The sequence below is a fragment of the Eubalaena glacialis genome, chromosome X (assembly GCF_028564815.1).
Source record: "Eubalaena glacialis isolate mEubGla1 chromosome X, mEubGla1.1.hap2.+ XY, whole genome shotgun sequence".
NCBI lineage: Eukaryota > Metazoa > Chordata > Mammalia > Artiodactyla > Balaenidae > Eubalaena > Eubalaena glacialis.
The window spans coordinates 6,456,209-6,483,456 of record NC_083736.1 but is presented as its reverse complement, the minus strand read 5'-3'; the positions used below and the strand labels follow the sequence as shown (position 1 = coordinate 6,483,456).

At 45.8% G+C, this 27,248-nt stretch overlaps 1 protein-coding gene and 1 pseudogene across 1 annotated transcript in view; one reads left to right on the top strand and one right to left on the bottom strand.

Annotated features, from left to right (window-relative positions):
- Positions 1 to 205: 205 nt before the first annotated feature.
- The window catches only part of ANOS1 (anosmin 1), a 187,013-nt gene continuing 159,970 nt past the window's right edge, over positions 206 to 27,248 (top strand). Inside the window, exon 1 of the mRNA XM_061177692.1 lies at positions 206 to 527. Coding sequence (XP_061033675.1) covers positions 330 to 527 — 198 coding nt within the window. The 5' untranslated portion in view covers positions 206 to 329. The remainder of the gene's footprint in view (positions 528 to 27,248) is intronic.
- On the bottom strand, positions 16,052 to 25,256 carry LOC133082230 (histone deacetylase complex subunit SAP25-like; annotated as a pseudogene).

Genomic DNA, 27,248 nt, shown 5'->3' with positions numbered 1-27,248 from the left:
CCACCTGGAGAGGGGCGCACGGCGGCGCTCGGCCGGCATCCCCCTGCAGTGGAGCTCCCGGCTCGCTGCCCCTCAGACCTGCCCACGGCCCTCCGCCCGCCCCCCGTCACTCACTTCCCTTCCAGCCAATGGCGCGGCCGCCTGTCACCCTCACCCCACCCCTGGAGGCAGAGCGGGGAGGGCCTTGGCAGGGAGGGCGCGGGGCCGGAGTTGAATGATTGAACTTTCCAGCGGAGTTGCGGCGGCCGTGAGGTTCCCGGCAGTGCGGCCCCGGCGCGGAGCTGGGAGCCTCGGCCAGCGCCCGGCGCCCGCGCCCCCGACCCGCAGCCATGGTGCCCGGGGCGCCCCTGACCCTCTGCCTCTGGCTGGCGGCCTCCGGGGGATGCCTGGCGGCCGGCTCCGGCGCGACGGCCGCCCGGCGGCTGGACGAGTCGCTGTCGGCCGGGAGCGTCCAGCGCGCCCGTTGCGCCTCCAGGTGCCTCAGCCTGCAGATCACGCGCATCTCCGCCTTCTTCCAGCACTTCCAGGTACGAACCGCCGCCCGCCCGGGTCCTCCCCGGCGCTGCGGGCCGCGGCGGGTGCGCACGGGGCGCGCGCCTCCCAGCCTCGCCGCCCAAACTTCTCGCCCCGCTCAACCGGCAGATCCGGCTTTCCCTCCGCGCGGATTTTACAATCTGGGTGCGCGAACCCTCTTTTCCAGCCCCCTCCCTGCTCCCGAAAGGGAAAAGAAGCCTGCGGCATCTTTACCTGACTCCCTTCTTCCGAGGGGGAAACGAAAGGCGGTTTCTTTGGGAAGGGAGAGCAGTTTTGTGGCTTCCAAGGGTGGGAGTGTGGGTTTGTCAGTTGCCCGGGACTTCGGCGCGGGACTGCGGGCTGGTGGCGAGCCCCGCAAACTCCGGGGCGCTCCGGGCCCTCGGCGCGGCGGGCGCGGCGGGCACAGCGAGCGAGGCCGGGAGGCGCGCACCGCTGCGCCCGGGGACCCGCGCGACGAGCCCCGGCCCCGCAGGTGCCCGCGGGCGGACACTTTTGTCTCTTTCGAGCTTTGCTTTCGCACTCGGCGGGCCGAGAGCTCGCGGCCCACCCTTCGAGCCCCGGGCGGGGCACTTGGGCCAAGTCGTGCGTTCCAGCGCGTTTGTGTTGGGGCCCGGGGCGGCGGTGGTGATGGTAGCTGTGCGCACCCCGATTCGGAGCCCCAGAGCTTCTAGGTCTCGCCAACGAATGGCGTGGAGAGTAAGGGAAGGGATGCAGGGGATCCGGGACTTGGAGGCGCCGTGTTTGGATGCTCTGAGCGGACTCCCGGGGGCCAGTATCTCCCCCAGCCCTCGTAGGTTCTGTCGGCTTGAGGATAGGAGAGCTTGTGGGAGTGTGGGTGTTGGGTGTGTAGAAGGTTCAGAGAACGGCACGCTTGGTGCTGTGGATGGCCGGGATCCTGGGGCGGGGGGGAGGGAGGGCGCCACAGAGGGGAGGACCCCTGCGGGACTTGCTCAGGGACACTGGCTGAGGGAACTGGCGCATGGGAACCGCTCCCGGCCCCGACCGAGGCGCGTCTCACAGCTGCCTTCCCCAGCTGACCCGAGTGCGCGCACTCTGAAACCATTCACGCAGATAACCGAATTCCTCTCGTCTGCCGTGGTTCTTGCCCTCGCCTTTTCGTCTCTCTCCTTAGTTGCTCACCTGTTCCAAAGTTCCGACTTCTCGCCGCAGGGAAAACTGCGGAGGCCAGAAGGAGACCGGGGCTCCTGGGTGGGGTTCTAAGCCGAGCCCTCTGCCCTTGAGAAATAAACTGGGCGCCTCTTCCACTCGGGCGGGATAAATGGGCCTTCCCAGAGGCCCTGGGGACTAAGCTGCGACGGGAGGCCATCGTAATGACCGTGGAGTTGGGGACGAATCTCCGAAGTCTGAAGCGATGTTCATTCTGGCGTGAGAACTCAGGAAACCTCGCGCCGAATGGCACAAGGAGAAGTAAAAGTTGGGATCTTCAGAGAGTGAACCAGCTGGCGAAGTTTGCGTGCGCCTGAGTGCGTGCTTCTCTATGTTCTCAAAGAAGCGACATCCGGTGGGTGTCAGAGAGCTCGGCGCGCTCTGCTGTCCTCGTGGGTCTTCAGGGAAAGGGAAAAGGGAGTGTGGTGTCGTGCGCTGAAATTACGCGGCCATCCTGGAGAGGGCCCCTCCCCAGCCACCTGGTTTCCAAAGCGCCGGCCCTGCGCTCACAGTCACTCTGCTGAGGAGATGCCACACTACTGTGTAAACGACAACAGAAAACAAAACAAAACGGCAGCCTGTTCCCAGGGAGAAAGAGTATCTCTTCTTTTTCTTTTTCCCTTCCTTTCTTTCTTCTTTCTTTATTTTAATTGAATTGTCAGTTGCTGTAATTTATTTGTTTTACAGTTTCAGCGGCTAAAGAAGCAGTTTAGATCAAGCCAATTCCTGTGAAAGGCTTTTCTTGTGGTCTCTTGGCATGATTTCTCTTCGGAAGAAAAACTGCTGACAGAATACACATTGCCAGACAATCCTGATTACATTTTAATTAGCTGGGTGAAATAAGCTGCAAATTACTCAGTTAGGACTTAATAACTGCTGTTTTTGCAATCAATTGCAAAGCCATTCTTGGAGGTTTAACCCTAACCTGGTAATGCCTATCTGATTTATCTAAATTGCAGGGATTAAGCGTTCTTAAGATTTGAGAAGACAGAAGCACACACTCCTTATAAAGCGTCAAGCTTCCCTGCCCCTCCCCCTTCTTAAATAATTGGAAGGATGTGGAGGGATCAGCCTGCGGGCAGCTCATTACGCTGCACGTGGGATGTATTAAGGGGCGGGAGAGGCTGGGCTGGTGGAAGGGTTCGGAAGAGCCCCTTCTCTCAGGGTCACCCCACCCACTTGGGCAAATAAACTGGAGCAGAGGGCTGTTTCTGGAGCAGGTGCCGGTTCCCAGCTTCTCCTGCTCAGTTCCCGGCCTCCTTTGAAGGGGCTGCCAGGGCCAGTGACCTGGGCTAGCAGGCCTGCAGAGGAGGCTGGGATCCAAACATCTCCGCCCCAATTCTGCACGCTCTCCAGTGCCTCCCAGCCTTGCAGCTCAAGGCTGGAGGTGGATGGGGCGCACGCGTGCCTCCACATGTGTGGGGCTGGATTGGCTTCACCTGTCAGTCATGTGGCTGTCAGCCTTGCCTGACGGCACAGGGGACTCAATACTGATGCCTGAAAGTGGGGGTGGTGATGGGGATACCGGAGCATCTGTATCCTGAATGATCTGCCCACGGTCCCCGACCTGAAGGAGCTTAGGATTTCATACTGCAAGGGAGACGGATTCTGAACTGAATCATTGATTTCACCACTGAGGGCTGCCTCTCATTTGTGGAAAGCAGTAGCGGCTAGCATCTCACAGGTTATCAGTACCCGGCTCCACGATGCCGTGCGCAGGGCATTTGGCACGTTGCCATTTCAGGTTCACACGTATCATGCGTGCACGTGGCTAAAAGCCTGGCAACGGAGGCAGTTGGGAAGGGCGTCCTTTCCTCAGTGAATGCAGCTGTGGGGTAAGGAGCAGGGAGGTGGGCTCTGGAGCCGGGCAGATGGGCTCTGCGTCAGGCTTTGCCACTTGGCAGATATGTAGCTTGGGGAAGATCATCTTCCTGAACTTCCAGCCTCTCGTGTGCCCGGTAGGACACCTGCCCAGCAAGGTGGAGATCATAAAACCTGTTGGGGATAATGAAAGCGATGGTAATAAAGGGGTCACTGTTCTGGGGGTCTTACAAGTCTGTCTCATTTCATCCCCACAACCATCATACAAAGAAGGTACCGTTGGTGTCCTCCTAGAACTGATAAGGACCCGAGATGCTGAGACGCTAATAGACGGGGGACCTGGGTTCCCAGCAAGGACAACTACAGGTTTGGGATTTGTTCTTATTTCTAGGATTTTATTGGTTAGTGGTTTAACTTACTTCAGAACTGGCTGCCTTTTTCTCAGGCCCCAGCGCCAAATGGAAACATGCCGTCCATTATTCAGAGAGCAAGAAGTGTTGTCGAAGGAACTAAAATATAAAACTTGTTCTTTCTTCTGTGACCCTTCTCTCTTGGAATTTGCTGTCCAATGCTGTTCTCGGTAAAGCATAATTTAAACATGAAGTCATTCGCATGGATTTCACTGTTCATCTTTCTCTTGTGCAGTGCCAGCGTTACACGCAAACATCAGAGCATTTCACTTGTATGTGGAATCACCAGCAGTGCACAGTTTTGATTTCCTGGTCCGTCCCTGGAGGGAAAAGTGGGGACCAGACTCAGGAAGGTGGGAAGGAGGAAGCGAGGACCCCCAAAGTGCCCTGTGTAGGGTATGCCCAATGGGTGCCCCACAAGGGGATCTTGCAGGACGTGTGTAGACCGTCATGGGCACCCAGGGTCTGGCGAGCGCACACGCCTGCTCGGGCACGGCACTTGCCCAGTGCCCGGTTCTGCCAGCTGCTGGACCAACGCATCGCACTTTGTTCTAGCGGGGTCCTCAGGAACCTGAGCCGGGGTCTCCCCCTCCTGCTGCTCAACCCGTAGCAGATGGTCAGCCCCCAGGTGTACCTAGATCTGCTTGCCAGATGCAATTAGCTGCCTGCATTAGGGACGGCCAATAGGCTTGTTCCCGTGGAGTCTTGGACTTTGGCTGGCCATCCACCGAACACAGTATGATGGTCCCAGCATGGGACGGGGACAGCTACCACTAAATTCTGGGACACGTCAACGCACGCATGCGCCACCCTGACCCTCCTCGTGGTCACGCTCAGGTCCCTGCAGAGGGTAGGGTGTGACCGTGATTTGGGGGTGAGGAGGGGGAGGCTGGGAGGGTTGGGGTGCCGGTGGGCCAGGGAGTGGGCAGCCGAGAATCTTGCCTGGGGAGGAGAGGGGTCGTGAGAGGCAACAGCATGCATGCCGGAGCCTCCAGAACATGCTCCTGTGTCCCATCAGACTGCACACACGAAACGCAAACTCCAAGATAAGATCATGGAGGATTTCAGTATGGCGATCTCGGCACATTTCCCCTCAGGTGCAGGGCCCCTGCTGAGCGTGGGCCACGTGCACTGGTCATTTGTCCCTGAAGCTGGCCCTGGTTTGGGTTTTTTAACCCTTGGAAGAGGTAGGTTAAGCCCACTTGTCCTGGTGGTTCTTCAGAGTCTGTCCATCATGTTCAAGGGTACAATGCTGACGTGCTCACTTGGGAATAACCTGCTCTGCACTTGTTTTCTCAACCTCACTAGAAGATTAAAGAAGAGGGAAAACAGAGACAATGTGCCTGAAATAAGCTCTGTCTCTTTTTGGGTGACTCTCATTTAACTTGAGAGTGGCCTCCTCTTCTGCGCTCGTTGGGACCTGCAGGGCGGAGACCCTGCCTGTCTCGCTAGGTTCTGCTCGTCATGGCAGTGATGGAGCTGAGTCTCAGCCTTACCGATAGAGTCCTTGCACTAAATATTAGCAGACCTGCAACCTGCTCTTTCTCTGCCCGAGTTTTCTCAAAGGAGGCTCAGTAGAATGGGGCTTGAGGAAAAAGAGTAGCCCACGTGTAATAAAATAGGAAGAGTGCGTCTATTTCTTTGCCAGATTTTGGGACCTGAGGGGAAAAGTGGGTGGAATCTTGTTGGAAGATAAGTAGCAGGTTGCTGGCAGCCTTGGTCCTAGGGCTCTAGAATTTTATTAGTGTTAAGAGATTCCAGCTTAATGGGACATTATTCACTCTCCAAACTACTGCTGATAGACTCGTTTAGGTAGCTGATTAGAGATCAGAGGCTTTTTTCTAGCAGTAATTGGAAGCTGTTTGTTTTGGCAAAAGAGAACTAAGCTGGTGATTAGTTCATTCTGCTTAGAGGACTAGCCTCTCCTCTCAGAAAAAGTAAACAAACAATTAGCGCATCAGAAACCTTTAGCAGCCACAAATCTGCCCCAGGCTCGCAGATTTTTGGAGGAGCGATTTTGGATTTTGTGGTGAATACACTCAGCTGTGGTGTGTCCGTTTGGCCTGCCGTGAGATTGAAGTGATATGCTAGAAAGTCTCTGGGAAGAGAGGCCATCCTCAAGTTTGACCTTTATATTTCCTGGTCTGGGTCACTGGATCTCTGGCTGTGTTTCTAAGAATTTCTGAATTTGACCCAAACTAAACATTAGGTTATTCATGGCAAATTTTCATGTTTTTAATACAGCATTTCTCCTTGAACCGTGATTTACAAGTGTATCTTATTGTGACTATTACAGAACATTAAGAAAACACATTAGAAAATACCGACTTATTTATTTCTTTGTGCACTGTACTATTAGAGGAGAAATATATTTATATTTATATATCTATATATGTTTATATATTGAGTATAGTATATATTTATATATATTTCAATATATTAATAAAATACATACATGTATGTATGTTTGGAGACCTACATTTAAAAGTTAAAGTTGTTGGTTTAAGCATTCCCACTTTAATAACCTCCTAACTTATCATTTTTTTATGTTTTTTTGAAATAGATTGATCAGATTTCACTGTATAACCTACCTGGGTATGTTTCGGCAAATGGGCATAAAACTTTCAGGCTAGGTAAAGAAACTTATCAAAGTGTCAGTGGGCACTGCTTGTATTCACTCAGAAATGGAGAAGTTCCTACGTGTGACTTGCTATTGCCTTCCGGAAATCTGATTCTTACACGATTTTGAGGGTTGGGCTTGAGACAATGATCAGTGAAGCGTATCTGTATTATTGAGAGACATTTTTTATATGAACAATAGTACTGGGGAAAATAGCAAACGCCCTGTTGGAATGCTTTGTCAAATTACCCCATAACTCATACTGTGGGTGCAGTGTCTGAGCTCCAAGTCCTTTCGAGTGCTGAAGCCAGCCACCTTTCAACATTTCCACTCACCCTGCACTCCATATTTTGAAAGTATGTTGTCTATCAACATATGGCCTTTATTAAGTATGACCTAGTTTTTCCTCTTCACATTAATCAAAGATATCCATAACTCCTTCAAACTTCAGATCAGCGTGAGGTCGCCCACATTACCACAGTAGACTGATAAAACTGACGTTCTTGACATTTTAGTTATTTTTGTACCATCTGTCTTAGGAGAACGTGTAATTTGTTTTGGATTCTCTGAATATTGGAAATGGGTCATAGACACCTATTCCTTCCCAGGAGACGCTGTTGGTGACTTTCTGTCCCTCACCCCGCCAGCCCCCTGGCTCCTGGATCGGCAGCTAATAGCTTACAGCTGCTACCCCTGAGAGACTAACCTTTAGCCCCTGGGCACTATCTTGCCAGCAGGGCAGTGTACCCTCCTTCCCTGATGAGGACAGATCGTGGCCATTGGCTCACCGCTGGGGGATACAGGAGGCCAGCCCTCTGCTGGGATCAACTGCGGTGCAATTTATGCTCCAAAGCATTGCACGGGGCCAGGCTTATCAGGTCTCTAGCCGAGATCACATCACTACTCGGCTCCTCCTGCATCCTTCCCTCCCCTTCCACTGAGAGCTTCCCCCCCCCCCTCCCCCCCCCCCGTTACATCACATTCACAGAAAGACCCCTTTCAGCCTCAGCTTCCAGGAAGCCCAACCTCAGACACCTACCTTCAGATACATTCATCTAATTCAACCCTTTTGTTTTGCAGATTAGACAGCTTGATGCTTATAGGAATGATTCATTCAAGCACATACAGATAATAGATAGTAGAAGTAAAGATACAACCCAGCGTTCACAACTCTCAGCTCAGACTTTCCCCACTATCCCCTTTGTTTGTTTTTTTATTGTTTATTTTTTTAACTTAATTTTTGTTTTACATTGGAGTATAGTTGATACACAGTGTTGTGTAGTTTCAGGTGTACAGCCAAGTGAATCAGTTATACATATATCCATTCTTTTTCAGATTCTTTTCCCATATAGGTTATTATAGAACATTGAGTAGAGTTCCCTGTGCTCTACGGCAGGTCCTTGGTGATGATCTATTTTATATACTGTATAGTAGTGTGTACATGTTAATCCCAAACTCCTAATTTTTCCCTCCCCCTCCTTTCCCCTTTGGTAACCATAATTTTGTTTTCTACGTCTGTGAGTCTGTTTCTGTTTTGTAATCCACCATTCCCTTTTTTAAAAAAAGTGAGAGTTTATACAAATTAAAAAAAGAATCCTTCTAGATGAGGAAGCACGTAAGAGTCGGTATGTCTTCTGTTATTTGAATTTAGTTTATCTCTCCTGATGATTTCAGTAAAAAGTTTCAAATCTTGATCCTAAGACATAAGCACATCATGCTCCTTCATTGCCTATGTGAAAAAATACGTATAGTCGGCGCTCCGTGTGTTCTGGTTCTGCCTATCCGCGGTTGGTTGAATCCTCCAGTGAGGAACCCGCGGATACAGAGGACCGGCTATACTCCTATTATAGTACCGGCTGTCCGTATTACATAACGGACTTGAAGCATCTGCGGATTTGGTATCCACAGGGGTCCTGGAACCAATCCCCCACAGATCTCAAGGGACGACTGTACTGTTAAAGCCAGCTTGAAATAGTTGTCTGGTAGGTGGACAGTAGGTGGGGTGAGGGGACATCATTAACCTCAGTACCCCTGGCAGGTCTAAGAGGATGGCAAAGAGGGCCAGTGAGTTCAGATATTAACCAACTTTGCATTTACTCAGCAAGTGACCAGGCTGCCACATCCCCCAGGACCTAGAGTCCCCTCCATATCTTTAAAAGATTATGCACATGGTTTCAAAATAGTGAGCGGAGGCATTTTCCCTGATGGTGATGGAGAAGGTTGGATAAAAGTGGTTACCCGTGATAGCCGATGAGTAAGGAAAGATTTATGGAAGCAGTGTTTATGGCTCATTTTAATGTAAATCTCAGACTGTAGATGCTGGGTCTGTTTCTCCCTTAAAAAACAAAAAAACCCCACAAAAAACGCCGCTTTAATCACTTCCACTTATTTCAGCTAATATCGATGGATTGCTGCAATTTCAAAGATGAGGTGGTAAAATCCCTACTCCTGAGGGATTTATAGTCTGGTAGGGGCTAAGACTTGTAAACAGACCACTGCAGTCCACAAGGGAGGGCTCAGGGAGAGTTATTTGTGTGAGATCTCAGGCTTGTTGCTATAGGGGACGTGTCCTAGGGGAGATGACACGAGCTGAGCCTCAAAAGCTGGGCTCTTCCAACGTAGAACAGCCAACGTGAGTAAATGCAGAGTCTTGCAGGAGTTTGGTCTGTCTGTTGGGGGCTCTCGGTGGCTCCTCATGGACGGGATGCAGCGTCAGCCCGCCCAGCCAGCAGCCAGGCATTGGGAACTTGTTGGTAAGAGCTCTAACAAAGCTCAAATGCTTTGTTCCGCAGGACGGGCTGAGAGCAGGTCATCACGGTTAGAGGTGTCTTCCTGCTTCTTGCTGATCTGGGTGGACATCAGGCTACACTACCAGCTGCCCTCATGCTACTGAGTTGATCTCTGTGGAGATCCTTGCCAGCACCCCTAACAAAGAGCTCCAGATGAGCATAAAAAGGAGAGGAGGGGGCTGCCTCTCCCGTCTCCCTGCCATCATGCTTTGGCTTACGGAAGGACCCCAGTTCCGATTGGTGGGGCTGGATCCTAAGTAAGAAACTCTCCTGAATCACTGAGCCACAGGTTAGAAGGTACTTAGCGTTCATCGCATTTTTTGCTGTCTTGGTGCTGAGAAAGTAGTTTCACATAAAATATCTATTTGACCTTCACAGCAACTCTTTGAGGTCAGGAGTGTTATTTTATTTTTACAGATAAGACAACTGAAGGTTGTGAGCTGTCGGGAAGTGAGATAACCAAGTCTTCGTAGCAGAAACTCAAGCCCTAATTGTCATGTTCCCAAATATTTATACTAAATGATCTGCTCCTCAGCATGTTGACAGTGAGAGAAGACAGAGTGAAAATATCAGCTGTAATATCATCGACAGTCACGGAGTTTTGGGGGGAAACGGACCTCCATGTCTCACTCTCTCCTTGTCTCTTGGAGGTACCACTGCATCACGAAGTGGCACAATTGTGGACGATTGAAAGGTTGCTGGTGTGATAGAAAAAAACCATTAAAAATATCAGTCCATCAACGACATCCGCTGTGCATCTGTCTACCCCAATCCTTCTTCCAACCAATACGGATCTGTCACACACAGTTGTTTTTCAGGTAGCTTAGATTCTGGGGACCCAGCATAAGTGACACATGCTTCCTGCCCACAAAAGAATTATTTTCTACGAGAGAGAGAGAGAGAGAGAGAGAGGCAGACATTTACGCAAATAGTTGCAAAGAGTTGTTGAAGTGAAGAAAGTGTTATAATCATGAATCATCTTTTAAATCTTTAGAGAGAATTGATTAACACATTAGCATAATTTCTTAGATGAAGATTTTTTTTCCCTTATAAGTTGATTTTGTTTAGGTCCACCCAAAATCCCACTTGTCTAGCAGAATAGCAGAGTAGTATTGTGATCCTTGCAGGCATATTTCACGAACAGCTGAGCTCCTTGATGCCGTGGAGGAAGAGTTTGTTGTCTGGGAATAACAGAGGTCTCAGGGCTTCACCCTTGACCTTCATTCTTGGCTGCCATTGCTGTTTTGTACAGTGGTGGGACACATTTGGAATATTTGCAAGTGGTGTTCATGGCTTGTAGGTATGTGACAGCTACTTCCAAGAACTCAGTGTGTCTTATAAGTTTGCTCGCTTTCCTTTTGTTTTGGTTTTGGGAGTGTGTGTGTGTGTGTGTGTCTGTGTGTGTGTGTGTGTTTACATTTTATCATTCTTTCCATCATCTCTGTAAGATATAAAAGTTGGACAATAAGGAATTCTGAGAAAAGAATTTAGAAAATTCTCAAGGCTGCGCATGAAAAGAAAATGGTGATGAATTGGGGTTCTTTAATCCCCCAGAGTGCAAAAATCTATCCTCAGGGGAATCTGAGAAACAATGGCTCATCAAGAGGGAAGAAAAGCTCTTAATTCACATGCTATTTATCCTTTTGTTTTAAATTATAACTTTCGTCATTTAATAAGCTTTTCGGTCTCCAAGTGATTAATATCCTGCCAACTTGAGAAAATAACATTCTGTTAGAGTGACCTCAAAATATATAATTTTGTATTTCATATTACCTTCTTACTTTGAAAGATAAGGCAGATATGCCGTCATCACTGAAAACAGTCGAGTAATGTCTGGTGACCGCCATCTTCATTTTAGGGAAGTGTGTGTTCTTACTGGTGTGCATAGGATCTCAAATAACCTTCAGCGAACAAAAATGCATGTTTCCCCTCAATTCAGTATCTAATTATCACGGATGACTTTTTAAATTTTATAGCTAATTTCTGGTTATATCCAAAGAAGTGACAGTTTTATAAGTCTGTAAGTGAAAACACAAAACAGAGGGTCCTTTTAATGAAACAAGAAACATTAATTTTGCACAGTAATCCATCACCTTGCGAAAATGTTGTTAATCATACTGGTGCTGGGGACAAGAAAAATGATGGGAATTCATTCACTTAAGCAACTTAGAGCTCTTTTCTCCATATTCTGTTTGCAGTTTACACCTTTTTCAACCCACTTTAATATTCTAATGCATTAATAATTCTTATGTGTGAAACGCATCACAGTGTTTTTGTTCTTCCTCTCTCCCTCCAATGCAAATGATGGTCTTGTTGGAGGACAAACCAGGTGGATCACATTCTTGGGAGATTACTGACAGCTTCTCTAAAAGAAAGACTGAAACAGTTGAGAAATTCTAAATGCAAACACATATAAAGCTTTCAGGTTAAAGGTGATTTTACCTATTACTTATTGTGTCTCTATTGAGTTCATATAAACGGTTCATCTGATGTACGTTTATCAACTCTTGTTTAATTCTCTGATAACGCATAATTGAGAGAGACAGCACTTTCTAGACTTAAATAAATGCCTCTATTCCTGTCTTTAAATGCCTACACTACTGGAATGAATAGCACTCTTTTGAAATTTATACTGTTTGTTATACTTTGTGGACTGGAAACAAAATTGACAAAGGCTTGCAATAGCGAGAGAGATTTTGAAGAGGACGCATGTCTTGTAGTGATATGTCACCCCAGCCGCTGGACAGGTTTCCAAGTGCTGTTATAACAACCCAAATATGGCAAGAATCCTGGCATCTCAGGATCATTAGCTTGCTTTCCAACGGATGAGCAGACCCCTTCAGAATGCAAATACCAAGACCATTCCAATCATGAGGGAATCATCACCACCACCACCATCATCATCACCATTATCATCATTATCACCATCACCACCATCACCATCATCATCATCATCATCATCATCATCATCATCATCACCATCACCATCATCACCACCACCATCACCATCATCACCACCACCATCACCATCACCATCGCCATCACCATCACCGTTATCATCATCATCACCATCACCATCATCACCACCATCACCATCATCACCACCATCACCATCATCATCATCACCATCACCATCACCATCACCATCATCATCATCATCATCACCATCACCATCACCATCACCGTCATCACCATCACCATCATCACCACCACCATCACCATCATCATCATCATCACCATCACCATCACCATCACCATCACCATCACCATTATCATCACCATCACCACCATCATCATCACCACTATCATCACCATCATCATCATTATCATCACCATCATCACCACCACCATCACCATCATCATCACCATTATCATCATTATCACCATCACCACCATCATCATCACCACTATCATCACCGTCATCATCATTATCATCACCATCATCACCACCACCATCACCATCATCATCACCATTATCATCATTATCACCATCACCACCATCATCATCACCACATTTGGAAATATGACACTGTTCCCTGAGAAATCTCTGTACAAACAATTCTGTTGAGATACTCAGATTTCCATGCCTATCCATCATGACAGGCTACTTATTTTTGCCCCTGCTTACTGATGTCTGTCCTTCCCTTGATGGCCATTCCCCCAAGAAGAGGGTTTTGCTCACCATAGAGGAGAAACCTCGTGTGAAACAAGGCTCAGAAGACCACCGAGGCATCTGGGGTGGCCCGTTCTTGCCCAGCAGTCCTGCCATATGGATGATTCAAATAGAGGTAAAGTTACGAGCTGCAACATAGCATAACTTGGAGCTTGCTTTCTGGAGTGGAAGTGTGTTAATGATAAGAATGCCAAGTTTATGCAGAAGTTACTGATTACTTTCAGGAACGATGAGCAGAAAATAGGAGACCGGCCGCTGTTAAAATGTTTTGGTAACTGCAGTTCTTTTACATTTCTTCTGTGGCAAGGAAGTGCAGAGAAATCACCCAAGATGCTGTCCACGGTTAAAGATAGTCATTGGTTGAAGGTGAGCACTTTCTTGGCTTCTCATTTTCTCATCCACGTTTTGGGCTATTATAGCCGTTTAGAACTAGAACTTTGCCTTTAAAACCTAAAATATGTACCCCAGTTCCTTTCTTCCTCTTGTAGACATAGGTAGGCCCTCGGTAGAGGTTTGGCAAATATCCCTGGTGCATCTTTGACTAGAAATGCACTTTCTCTCCCTTTCTGTCACCCACTCCTCTCTCTCTCTCTCTCTCTCTCTCTCTCTCTCTCTCTCTCTCTCTCTCTCTTTCCTTTATTTTGACACTTGGCTGTGTACCATTTTGAAAGCAGCACAGCCAAACCCATTTGCTGATCATTACAGAAATGGCCTACATCTGGGAAGTTATTTTCCCATTGGGCCAGAATCTAAAAGAAAGTAGGGAACATCTTTTGTTGTTGTTGTTTCCACATTTTTGTATCCGGAATTATGAGATAATGTCCTCACAGCTGCAAAGAAATAAAAAAATACTTCTGGACAGGATATATTCACTTGTTAAGTATCACCAGAGAAAAACATATTTAGAGGTGAGACTCCATGAGAACAGACATCCATTTGTATTTTGATGTTTCTATTATACAGGGGCCATGGACTTGTATAATATTTTAAACCTATTTTTTATTGGGCAAGATTGGCATACTCTAGTCCTATTTATTACTCCACAATTTTGAAAAAAAAGGAGGAAGTTTCTTCTTTTTTGAACAGCCGTATGAAATTAGGGCCAAAATGTTTTTTTCCATATATGTGTCTGTATGTGTATGATCCAAGAGTGTCTAGTTCATGGTTTCTCAACCTTGGCACTACTGACCTTTGGGGCCAGATTATCCTTTGTTATGGGGTCTGTGCTGTGCATTGTTGGATGTTTAGCAGCATCCCTGGTCTTTACCCACTAGATACCAGTAGCATCCCTCCCACCCCCAGTCATGACAAAAAAATATCTCCAGACATTACAATATGTGCCATAGGACAAATTCACCCTTGTTGAAAGCCACTGGTCTAGTTCTCTCTCTTTTTACTTTACATCTGTCTCGGTCGATGTGTCTCTAGTTCAATATCTGTATTCAGATATGTATATCCATATCTAAATGTATATGTGTGTGTATGACTCTTTTATTACATATTCAGTTACCCTCTTTGAAAGAATAAACTCAGATACATGAGTCAATAAATTGATTGCAGTAACAATGTTCTTCTTCACTTATAACATGGGAGTTTGGAAAGGTGCTCATTTATGTCTCCATTTGAGAATCTAGGAAAGAATAAGGCACTTATTTCGAAAAAAATCCTTGTCTTCCATTCTATAGCAAACATTCTCCTGAATGGAAACAACAGTATCTCTGTCTTTAGCAGTGATGATTCTGAAGATATGTCATGGCATTTGTGGATGTGATAACCTATAAGAAAATCGGGGTTTTTCAGCCATGACCAGTCTAATGTGTAAAGTTGGTCATATTGCATCTTTTCCTTTAAATACCTGTTATGTTTTTAAAATTTGGTGAGCTGGTCTGAAAGTCTGATTCCCTTGGAACTTCTTTGCAAGTAAAATGTCTTTTCCTTTAAAAAACTTTTGTCTCTGAGCGTTCTTGCAGACCGCTTGTGTGCTCTTTACCTCAAGTGCCTTGCCTATCAAGTGGTGGCGATGGTAACACAGCTTCACTGGATTGTGCTATGATGCCACGCAATTCACTCGGAGCAGAACCTCACGTGTACTTAGCTCTACAGAAGTATTGGCTGTTGTTGTTTAGATGAGCGAGGCACAGAGTGAGTGCTGGTGCTGAAGATCTTGGGACAGAAAAATGAGTAGTGTGCACCCCTCGATCCTTCACAGGCTGGTCTAAGAGCAATAAAAGGGAATTTCAACAACCTGATTTTAAAGTGGGCCAAAGACCTCAACTGACACCACACCAAAGAAAATGTATAGATGGCAAATAAGCATATGAAAAGATGCTGCACATCACATGTCATCGGGGAAATGCAAATTAAAACAACAAGATAGCACCACACACCCATTAGAATGGCCATAATCCGGAACACCGACAGCACCAAACGGTGCCCAGGGTGTGCAGCAACAGGAACTCTCCTTCCTTGCTGCTGGGGGTGCAAAATGGGACCCTCACTTTGGAAGGTAAGCAGTTTCTTAAAAAACAAAACTACCCTTACTCCTTGGTGTTTCTTCAAATGAGACGAAAACTTATGTGCACAATGAAACTTGCACTTAGATGTATAGAGCAGCTTTATCCATAATTGCCAAAACTTGGAAGCAACCAAGATGTCGTTCAGTAAGTGAATGGATAAATAAACTGAGGTACATCCGGATTATGGAATATTACTCAGCACTGAACAGAAATGAGCTATCAAGCCGTGAAAAGACATGGAGGAACCTAAAATGCATATCACTGTGTGAAAGAGACCCAACTGAAAAGGCTGCACACTGTATGATTCCAACTGTATGTCATTCTGGAAAAAGCAAAACTATGGAGACAGTAAAAAGATCAGTGGTTGCCAGGGGTTGGGGATGGGGGCTGGGTAGGAATGAATAGGTGGAGCCCAGAGGATTTTTTCAGGATTTTTTTTTGGGGGGGGGGGAACCAACATTGTTTTCTTGTCAACAGAACCTGCCTGGGGAAGTAGGGGGCCCACTCTGCCCCCAGAGGGGCTATGGACCTTGGTTGTCCAGGGCCCGTGGGAGAGATGCGTCCACCCAGTGAGAACAGCTTTGGCCACCACCGGCACCTGGGTGGTCAGAGGCAGGGTGTGGGGGGCCAGCAGGGGGCATGGGAGCCCCCCGGGGACCTGGGTCTTGCCTTCCCCTGGCTCATCTGCAGGAAGCCAGTGAGGGCGATCAGCTCAGGCCCACTGAGCCAGGCGGTGGAGCAGCCAGAGGATGGAGTGGGGAGGACCCAGAGGGACATGACTGGGGGTGGGCCCAGCAGCTTCAGAGAGCCCATCACCTGCTGAGGGGCCTGAGACAGGTACAGGGGAACACACTGCCCACAGGGCAGCAGAGGGTCAGAAAGAAAGACATCTTCACAGCACATCACTGGGAACCCTGCATCCCTGGGCGGCTGCTCTCCACTCTAATGTCCAGCTAGACTGGCCCTGAGGCCTCTGCCTGAGGCTGCTTCGTACAGAGGCCAGAATGAGGGATGGCACAAGGTATGATACTATAGTTATGGACATGTCATTATACATTTGTCCAAACCCATAGAATATACAGCCAAGGGTGAACTCTAATGTAAACTATAGATTCTGGGTGATAATGATGTTTCAGTGTATGTTCATCAATTGTAACAGATGTGCCACTGATTGGGATGTTGATAATGGGGGAGGCTATCTGTATGGGGGAACAGGGGGTGTATGGGAATCTCTGTGCCTTTCTTTTAATTTTGCTATGAACCTAAACTGCTCTAAAAAATAAAAACTTTTTTTAAATAAATGTTTTAAAATTTAATTTTTTAATTTAAAAAACCCTTTGAAGTTTCTCGGAAAGTGCTTAGTTCTAGGTAGTGAATGAAGTTCAGATCTCTTATATGCTCTTGTCACCTAAAGATTTTCTATTCCCGTATGATGCATGGGACTCGCTTAAGTAGATTTTTAAATTGAAATTTGAAATCCAGGGTAGGTATTGTGTAAGTAGAAAAGGCCATTGAGTTCTAGGTCATCTATTCTATTAGGAAAACATAGCTGACTTCCCAGATGCTGGGTGCCTATAATTCTGCAGATAACACATTTTTCTTGAAATTGACTTTTTTTTTTTTTTTTTTGCAAAGCAAGGTCTTTTCTTGGGGTTATTGAGCTTTCTCTTGTATCCCATTTAATTCATCATGTTTTCTCAAGTGATCTCTCATTAAAACATGCTATTTTTTTGAAGTCCATATTAAAATAACCCAGAATCATGATGAATGGACTAGAATATCATATAAGTCTGGGTATAATGGACTTTGAGGCGCTCTGTATTAGTTTGATTAATTATTCTGTACTCTCTAATGAATAGCATAAATTAGCACAATGAAGAAGCATATATCACAAGAAAACCATGTGACAAAAATCTGACTTAGTAAAGTCAGTTAGAATGGGAAAACCATGTATCTCTAGTAATTCTTTTTTCCTGCTTAGGTTTTCTCCACTACAAATGAAAGTCAACTAAACTACATTCTGAGCCTTCCAGCCTATATGTGTGTATCAAGGTGGTAGACTTTGCTTTAGTATTAAAATAAGTGCTTCTAGGATTTATTGAGTGTATTCCAAAACGGGTTACTAAACTCTTGTGTAGGAATGCAAATAGTTTTCATTTATAGGGCATTGTATGTTTTTTCAAGTAACATTTTTTAAATGGTTGTAGTGATAATAGCAATAGAATCCAGTTCATGTATCCAGTTCATGTTATCTGGCAACACATTGTCTCTGGTTACTATTAATGCTTCTGAGTAATTAGCTCGATAATTTAAAATTAATCCTTAGCCTCTGCTGGTCAACGTGCCAGAAACCAGGCCGTAATGAGTCTCGCGGGAACTGCTTATTATGAACCACGGATCACCCCTGTCAAGTTTCACAGCTGCCAAGCATCTATTTTGAAAAATAATAGGGGACTTGAGAGTGCCTTTAAAGACTGCTGCGATTTTTCTCCTCACCGTCGTCCCAATCAATACATAGCAGCTTCCTCCAGTTGTTTATTTTATGAAGATACCCAGAGACTGAGGTGAGGCTGAGACACAGTGGAGGCCAGCGTGGCCTGGACCTGCTGGGGATCATTGCCCTGGGTGATTCATGCTTCCTGAGGTAGTGTCGGCCTTCAGGCTCAGAAGCAGAAACGGACTTGAGTTGGTGGGAAATTGCGCGCACGCACACACACACACACACACACACACACACACACACACACACAGACACACACACACACACACAGACATCCAAAGATCAACTTATTACTTGATAAAGAGGATTGAATGTCTCAGTACCCAGGATGCTATGAGATAGCTGAAGAGCTGGATGAAGTACTCAGGACTCTACGGGGCAACATGGAGAGAGAGAAGGAAGCAACACTTGGAGTGGGATTCCATGAAGTCCTGTGTAGCAGAGTATGACCAACAGTCCTTCTCCCTCTGCAGCTGGTTCTCCAGCTTCAGCAAGGCTCAGAATCATTGGGTAGCCTTGTTAAAACACAGCTCGCTGCACCCCACCCTCAGAGCTTTTGATTCTGTGGGTCTCGGGTCAGACTCGAGATGTGCGTGTCTGACAAGCTTCCAGCTGAGGCTGACGTTACTGGTCCCGGGACCCCACTTTGAGAACCACTGATGTAGAGTTGTTTATGCTCCAGGGCTTCTCTCTAGGGTCCTCCTCTGCTTGGTAAGTTGTGCCACGTTCTGGCATGGAAACTTTACATTCTCTGCCCCCTGACCTTAACATTCCTCTTCTGACCAACCTGCTTTCGTTTAAAGTTACATAACATTTATTAAGATTTAGCTTATTAAGTAGGAGTCGGTGGTGGCTTCCTCAGCAGGAATGTCACTGAGGGCACAGTTTCAAAACAGTCACCCTCTAGGGAGAGGGTTGGAGTCTCCGCTGGCCGTCATCTCTTTTGAAACATGGGTCACGGCTCCAATCTGTTGATGGGGGAAGAAGCCCGTCACTGCTTCCTCTGACCATATGTGTTCAGGAAATCTAGGTGCAGGGAGAAGACGCCTTAGCAGAGACCTCAGAGAGCAAAAGTCATTAGCGGTCAAGGTTTGTTAGGAAATGAGTTCAAGAACATGACGTTGGGGGTCTGGACACAGGGTAGAAAGAGCACCATAAGAATGGACTGGTTCCCCTTGGGGGAGGGCAGATGCTGGGCATGCCCACATCATCTCCTTGTGACTGTGTGGTTGCTTATTTAAGAGGGCTGTTTTCACCACAAACTGGACTGCTCGATCCTAAAGAGTCTACTTTATGGTTAACAATTGTCTCCTTATGATGCAAGCATATGCCTTAAGTACTTTATGTAAAACACAAGGGACCGGTCATCGTTGGCGAGATGGAGAGAAGGTGGGATGTACAGAGACGCTGTGCTCTGACAGATGCCGGGAGGTGGCAGGGAGGTCAAAGTGAGGGAATAAACCCCAACAGTGATTTTTTGAAGCAAGTGGAAAAACTGCATGAAAATATTAAGGCAGATTCTCAGTTGGGGTGGAGGTTGGGGTTTGGTTGAAACAACATAGCATTTCTTCCATGGCTTTGATTTGGTTTTAGTCACTGTTATGGGATGAACTGTGTCCCCCACCCCCCAAATCCATATGCTGATGTCCTAACCCCCAGGACCTCAGAAAATGAGCTTACGTGGAAATAGAGTTGTTGGAGATAGAATTGGTTAAGATGAGGTCATACTTGTGTAGGATGAGCCCCTAATTCGATATGACTGGTGTCCTTATTAAAAGGGCAAATTTGGACACAGACACGCATAGATGTGAGGACACAGGTAGAAAACTATGTGACGATTGGATTTGCAAGGAGAACGGGCAGCTAACGCTTAAAAGACCCGCACTCCTTGATGGCTTTCGGGGGGGGGTGTTTAAAGGCATCATTTGGGGTGAGGGTTGCAGGGTACATGCCTTTCTTCTGATTGGTTGGTGGTGAGGTAACAGGAATCTTAATCATCAACCTCTGGTTCCAACCAGACTGGGTCTTGTGCTCCATATGTAGTCACCATTCTCCACCCGGGTGGGAGCCTTAATTTCTGAAGAACAACTCAAAGATATGTGTCAGATGGTTACGTATGTTCCTTGAGGAGCAACTAGGACTCTGTTTTTTGCTGAACTACTGTTTAAGCTATCATTACTTTTTTTGCTTAACTGCTTTTCCTATGTTTCTGCATTCTCTCACTTCCCTAATTAGTAACTACTTCAGTCTGCTCTTTAGAACTTAGGGAAGGCCTGGAAGACTAAAGCCTTTTTCTGTAAACAAGAAACAGGGTACATGGAGGGGCTTTTGTACCAGGGAGGACCCTGCAGGGTCCTGCTCAGTTTCAGTCCCCCCTTTTCTTTGCTACTCCTCGGCCCTGATAGGAACAGGGACAGGACAAGCAAGGGAATAAAGTTTTGGATAGAGAGGTTAATTTTATACTTGGCAGGGGAACTCAGTCTTAGGGGGACTCCGTTTGACCATAAAGCAAGGAACGTCTAAAAGTTAAGAGAAGGGCATGGACCAGATCCTCCCCTAGGGCCTTCAGAGAGGGTTTGGCCCTGCTGACACTTTGATCTCAGACCTCTAGCCTCCAGAGCTGTGAGATAATATGTTTCTGTTGTTGAAACCATCTAGTTTGTGGTACTTTATTACAGCAGCACTAGGAAGCTTACTGTCACTGTGTTTCATTTTGAGTTTTAAATACTATTAGGAATAGTGTGATACTATGATTTATAAGAATATATGTTTGGTTGTTCAGGTGACCAGAATATTTCTCATATTATGTATTTGGTCTTCACCCACTGGTTCCTGACTCCCAACTCTTAAAATCCTTGCAATTTCCTGTAATAAGAGTGATGAAGGTATCTTTTGTTATGTTAATGAGAATGGGGTGACTTTTGGAGAGCTCCTGGGTAATATAAAGAAGGGGGTTGGTTGCCGCCCCCTTCAGACATCCTGGGAGGGGAGGTGGGCTGGAGGTTGGATCAATCACCAATGGCCCATGATTTAATCATACTATGTAATAAGCCCTCTGTAAGAACCCAAAAGGATGGGATTCAGGGAGGTTTTGGGTTGGTGACCACGTGGAGGTGCTGGGAGAGTGTTGAGCTTGGAGAGAGCACGGAAGCTCCGTGCCCCTTCCCCATGCCTTGCCCTGTGCATCATTTCCATTTGGCTGTTCCTGAGTTATATCCTTTTATAATAAACCAGTAATCTAGGAAGTAAAATGTTCCTCTGGATTCTGTGGGCTGCTCTAGCAAATTAATCAAACCCAAGGAGGGGTCATGGGAACCTCTATTTATAGCCAGTTGGTCACAAGTATAGGTAACAAGTTGGACTTGCAACTGGTGTTTAAAGCCAAGGAGGGATTGTTGGAACCTCCAATCTGTAGTTTGTTTTGACCAGAAGCTCAGGTGGTAGCCTGGGCTTGCTGTTGGCATCTGAAGACGGGGGTGGGGGGGGGGCAGTCTAGTGGGACTGAGCCCTTGTCCTGTGGGATCTGGCGCTATCTCAGGGTAGATAGTGTCCTAATTGAATCACCCTGTTGATGTGCAAGAATTGCTTGGGGGGGCTTCCCTGGTGGCGCAGTGGTTGAGAATCTGCCTGCCAATGCAGGGGACACGGGTTCGAGCCCTGGTCTGGGAAGATCCCACATGCCGCGGAGCAACTAGGCCCGTGAGCCACAACTACTGAGCCTGCGCGTCTGGAGCCTGTGTTCCGCAACAAGAGAGGCCGCGATAGTAAGAGGCCCGCGCACCGCGATGAAGAGTGGCCCCCGCTTGCCGCAACTAGAGAAAGCCCTCGCACAGAAACGAAGACCCAAACACAGCCAAAAAAAAAAAAAAAAGAATTGCTTAAGGGGGAAAACCACCCTCCCCCTCGCAACACACATGTTGGAATTGGGTCCAGGAACCCCAAAGAAATAGTATTTGTTGTTATTAGATTTTTAATGTTCCCGCAAATGGGGTTATGAGTTATGAATTTAATTTAGTGCAGCTCTGCATTAACGTACTGGTCTGATCTATGCTTTGCGTGGACCTTGTGCCTTTCCGAAGACTCCAAGCAACCAAATGATATAGAAGTTCATGACTGACCTTATTCCTAAGCAGTTGAAAGTCATTTTCTTTATCATTAAATCAAAACTTATTGAGCACTCTTAGAATTCTGACTTCTCCACAGTTAATCAATCACATGAGCCAGGCAGGACTCTAGAACTCTCTGTGAGCTTCTTCTAAGTTATTAAGAGTCGCTCCTTGTGTGAAAAGCACTCCTATCGATGGATTTGCATCTTGCCATAGACAGCAGCCTTGACTTTAGATGATCCCAGGGGTCTTCACAAACATCTCTGTGACTATCTTTATGAAAACACTCTTCTTCGCATTTTAGAAAAGAAGAAATGAATTTTTCCGAGAGCTCGCAGTTTATGACGGAGAAGTGGCCTGGGATGCTAAGTAGGGTCTTCTGACTCCACATGAGGTGTGCTTTCTATTAAAATATTTTGATTTGAATCAACAATGTGTTACATATTTTTAGACTTCCTGGGCTCCACTGTCTGCATCTCTAAAGAGAGGGCATTGGTCTTGAATCTCCCTTAACTGTCCCAATTCTCATGATCTAGAATTTTCCTCAGAACCTGGTGTTGCCAGTATTGCTGATGGCTTTCATGTGTTATTCAAATCCATGATAATGAGTGACCCAAGTGGCGAGACAGTCCTAGGCATGGTCATTCTGAGGTTTAGTGCCGTCACTGGACACTTATATCCTCCCTCCCCACCCATTCTGCACTTTCCCTTCTCCTCAGACACTGGTGGGCATTTCTCAAAAAGTTCCCCATTTCATGTTCACTTGCAAGATGCAGGTTGTCTGCATCATTATCTTGGTCCCGCCCTTGAGTTTCGTGGGGTTGAGGAACATCTCTGTGGTCTTGCCTCTTAGGACTCAGACTGGATGGACCCTGTGTTGTGTCTTTCTCATGTGGTTTTGGCCTTTCTTTGTAGGTGTTGTAAATGTTTTGGAGAGTTATTAGAGGCGTTAGTTAATTAGAGGATAAAATATTAGCAGGCAGAAGGTCTGAAAGTTAATAACTTCTTACCCCTTTGCTCTTTAATGGTTTTGAGAGGTTTAGGGAGGAATTCAGGGATGGAAAAGTCGATGAGACAGGGTATCATGTTACTGGGACACTGTAACCTCTTTCCTCTGGAAAGTTCCTTGTATTGTAAGACAATGGCATGTCATTAATGACTTACATGTGTCTTGTTTTCAGCAAGAAGATGGATTAAATGACCCTCAAAGGTCTTCTCTGATTTGTAATTATATGGTAGCATCTGAGTCAGAATTCTACAGTTTACAAACATTTTGAGTGGGTATTTGCAATCAAGTTTTGGGTCCCTTTCCTTGTCCTGGTTGTACTTAGACAACAGTCTTGGTCCTAGTTGAATAGATCTTATACTTTCACAGAGGGGGATTGACAGAAATCCCCACTGATGCAAATGCTTTGCACAGAAGGTGACTGTTAGTAATGTTGAAGGAGGTCTCAGGGAGCTCTGGGATCCCACATGGCTCATGTGATGAACGGTGGAGAGCCCTCAATAAGTTTTGATATAATAAATTGGTTTTCAATTGCTTATGAATAAGAGCAGCTTTTGTATACTACCCTTCCCAGGTAGGACAAGATTGAATCCCTCTGTAGCTCAGAGATCTTGTGAGGTCATTGTTTTAGTGGCTGACTACATCCCTTTAGATTCTGCTAAAATTTCTCCTAATTTTCTGTTTTGTTCATGTATAAAACATCCCACAATAAAAACACAACAGCAACAAGAGCGACAACATTTAAGGAAAGAAAAGACCTAAGAAGACTCCTAAACATTACTAGTCATTTAACATTGCCTAAGTATACTTTAGTGAGTTGTAAATATGTACCTCATCACTGTCTATCCAGAGAATGATAGTAAAAGATGTAATTAAGAGTTGTGTAAACTTATGTTTTTAAATTACTGTTCCACATTGCTCTTGCATTTTTTTCTCCTTTGACAATGGTTTGAACTCTTCACAGGAACTTTGATGTGTCTTTTAAACAATATTTCCACTGTTCCTTTCAATTGTTTGGTACACAGCCTCACACGAAAGTTGCTTTCAAAAGTGCAGATTAACATAGCTGCCAATAACAAGTGGAAACGTATTGGAGAAACAATATGTTCTTTGGTGAATGTGCTCCAGAGACCACAATTCTCTTAGTTTCAGGAAAAATGTATTAACCTGCAGTGAAATTGTGATGGCTCCTAAACTAGCTTGGTTGATTGAGGAGGATCTTGTTGGGACTTGAAATGAAGAGATGTGTCCTTGGGCTAAAACGCTGACCCCCTCACCAGCCTTTTCGTAGGAACCCACTTTCCTCTTCTGCACTGGAGGGGCTACACTTCCGTGCTGCTCTTACACCTTCCCACCATGGGGTTCATTTCTTCAACACCCTCATCTTTTTCGAGAAATACGCCTCATATCTGCTTGCCTTTGTTGAGACTTAGCTTCTTCCAGAAGCCCTTCCATTGGAGAAAGCGCATTCCCTCCCGCATTCCCCATAGACTTGATGTCTATGGCAAGATGCATACTTTTCTCGGGTTGTGTTATTCATGCAGCATATTCTGAGATTTGGAGATCTGAGCTCAGAACGTTCCTGGGTGGTGTTCTTAGGATCAGCCCTGGAGGGGAAGTGGACGGAGCCTGGAGCGGGAGGAGGAGTTGGGCTGAGGGCAGGAGCAACTGCAGCCACCGCGGGTCCCATCGCACGCTCTGGAGCTTAGGGTGCCTTGAAAGTTACCCTGAATGGGAGAAGGTTGGTCCTTTGTTCCCCAGCATCAACCAGGCACTGGATATGGGCTTCTCCCTGAAGAAACATGGCCTTGGGTCGGCTCTCTTCAACCAAGTACAACTTCTGGGCGGGGAGAGAGGGAGTTTAGCTGTGAGCTGTCAGCTCTCAACACTCTCAAGAGCCAGGAATGTGTTCATTTCAGTCACATGGTTGGGATGTGGGGACATCTGGGTGGTCCGTGGCAGTATTACCCACAGACAATTACTTTTATTTTGTAAAACAGAATTCTCCTACAGTTCCAACCATTGGCACTCCTTGGCCCTCTTACCCACCAGAACTCTTCTGTCTTACGCTTTTTAAACTCCACTTTTCCACGCTGAGCACAAACACCTGCCATTTTAGTGCTTTTATTTCCTTTGCACAAGTGCTCTGTCTCATTCACCACAAGACCTTCATTCCGTAATCCCTCAAAGTTCAGATAGTCTATTGGCCTAGTGTTTACCACATGTGCCACATTGTAAGGAACGTTCGGGACATCTGTTAATCTACAGGTTCCAGGGTCACGTCTAGGTCTACTGAGTCAGTCCCTGAGAACCTTTATGTTTAACACATTTCCCAGGGGATTCTTGAACCAGGGAAGTTTGAAAGTACTGTTACATTGACCCTTCTTGTAATTTCCTGCTGAGTCCTGTCTAGGACCCGTGATGCATCATTTTAATCTTTTTTTTTTTTTTTTTTTCCCCAGTAGTTTCATTTTCTTGCCCTTTGGCTACTCTCTAGCTATAAAATTCTAACTCTAAATCTGTCAGGCTCTAATAGCTGCCTACTTGGATGTCAGTTCAGTGCTGGGTACTGCCAGAGAAGATCACACACCTGTATGGAGTGGTGTGACTGTAAATCCATAGTTTCAGCCACAGATAAACATCTGAACTGTCTGTCCATCCTCCGAGTGTACCTTGGGTCAACTCCAACTCTCATCTTTCTTCAGCAACGAGTGCACTTTTCACTTCTCTCCTTAAATTCCCTCCCCCATTACACTCACTTCTTGTGGAAAATTTCCTCAGTTCTGGTCTCATTGGGAAAAATGAAGGGCACGGGAAGCTCCTGCCTCCCAACTTCCCGTCAGGACAAATTCTGTACTCATATTTCATGTAGACATCATCGGAACTGACACTGGGTTTACCTTCGGTGTTTGTGGTATGGGCAGACCTGCCTACATCCGCAGATCATACCCTGCTCCTTATAATCACAGGCCCACTTTCTAGAAAATATTTACCAGTTTAGTAAATCCTTCACTAATTATTTCCCGGCTGCAGATTAGGGAAAGCGGGAATAGTCCCCAAAAGAGTAACTATGAAGATATGTCAGTATGGAGGAGAAAGGGATTTGTGGAGAGCTGACATACATCTGTATACAAGATTTCACGGGATCTAAGAAGCCATGGGCAGAACATCCATTTTTACATAACCCCAAGATTTTTAAAAAGTGATCGTAAATAATGACAGATGGTTTAATGATGGTCATCTATGAAGCATCATTTGGTCTCACTAATATCTTGTTGCTTTGTTAACAGCTTTCATCTTGTCCAGGAGATTTGGTGATTTCTTCTGCCTTCATTTGCATTTTTGCATGAGATTGTGAATCCTTTTGTTCATGTATTAGTAAGAATGTGTAGCACAGATTCATCTACCTGTGACATACTCCTTCCTTAAATTCTATAAAGTATTAGTTATTAGTTACAAGAAAATATGAAAATGTGCAAGTTCAGTCTTTCCACCAATGAATATTTGCCGCACCTCTTTAGTCTTTGCATTTCTGAGCACAGAATGATTTTTCCTTTCAATGTCAAATCTTAGTCTAATTATTTCAATCACATTTTTAAAAATTAATTTTTATTGGAGCATAGTTGATTTACAATGTTGTGTTAGTTTCTGCTGTACAGCAAAGTGAATCAGTTATACATATGCATATATCTACTCTTTTTTAGATTCTTTTCCCATATAGATCATTACAGAGTATTGAGTAGAGTTCCCTGTGCTATACGGTAGGTTCTTAGTAGTTATCTGTTTTACACATAGCTGTGTGTATATGTCAATCCTAATCTCCCAATTTATCCCTCTCCCCTTCTTTCCACCTTGGTAACCGTAAGTTTGTTTTCTACATCTTTGACTCTATTTCTGTTTTGTAAATAAGTTCACTTGTACCATTATTTTAGATTCCATGTATAAGCGATATCATATGGTAATTTGTCCTTCTCTGTCTGACTTCACTCAGTATGACAATCTCTAGGTCCATCCATGTCACTGCAAATGACATTATTTAGTTCTTTGTTATGGCTGAGTAATATTCCATTGTATACATGTACCACATCTTCTTTATCCATTCATCT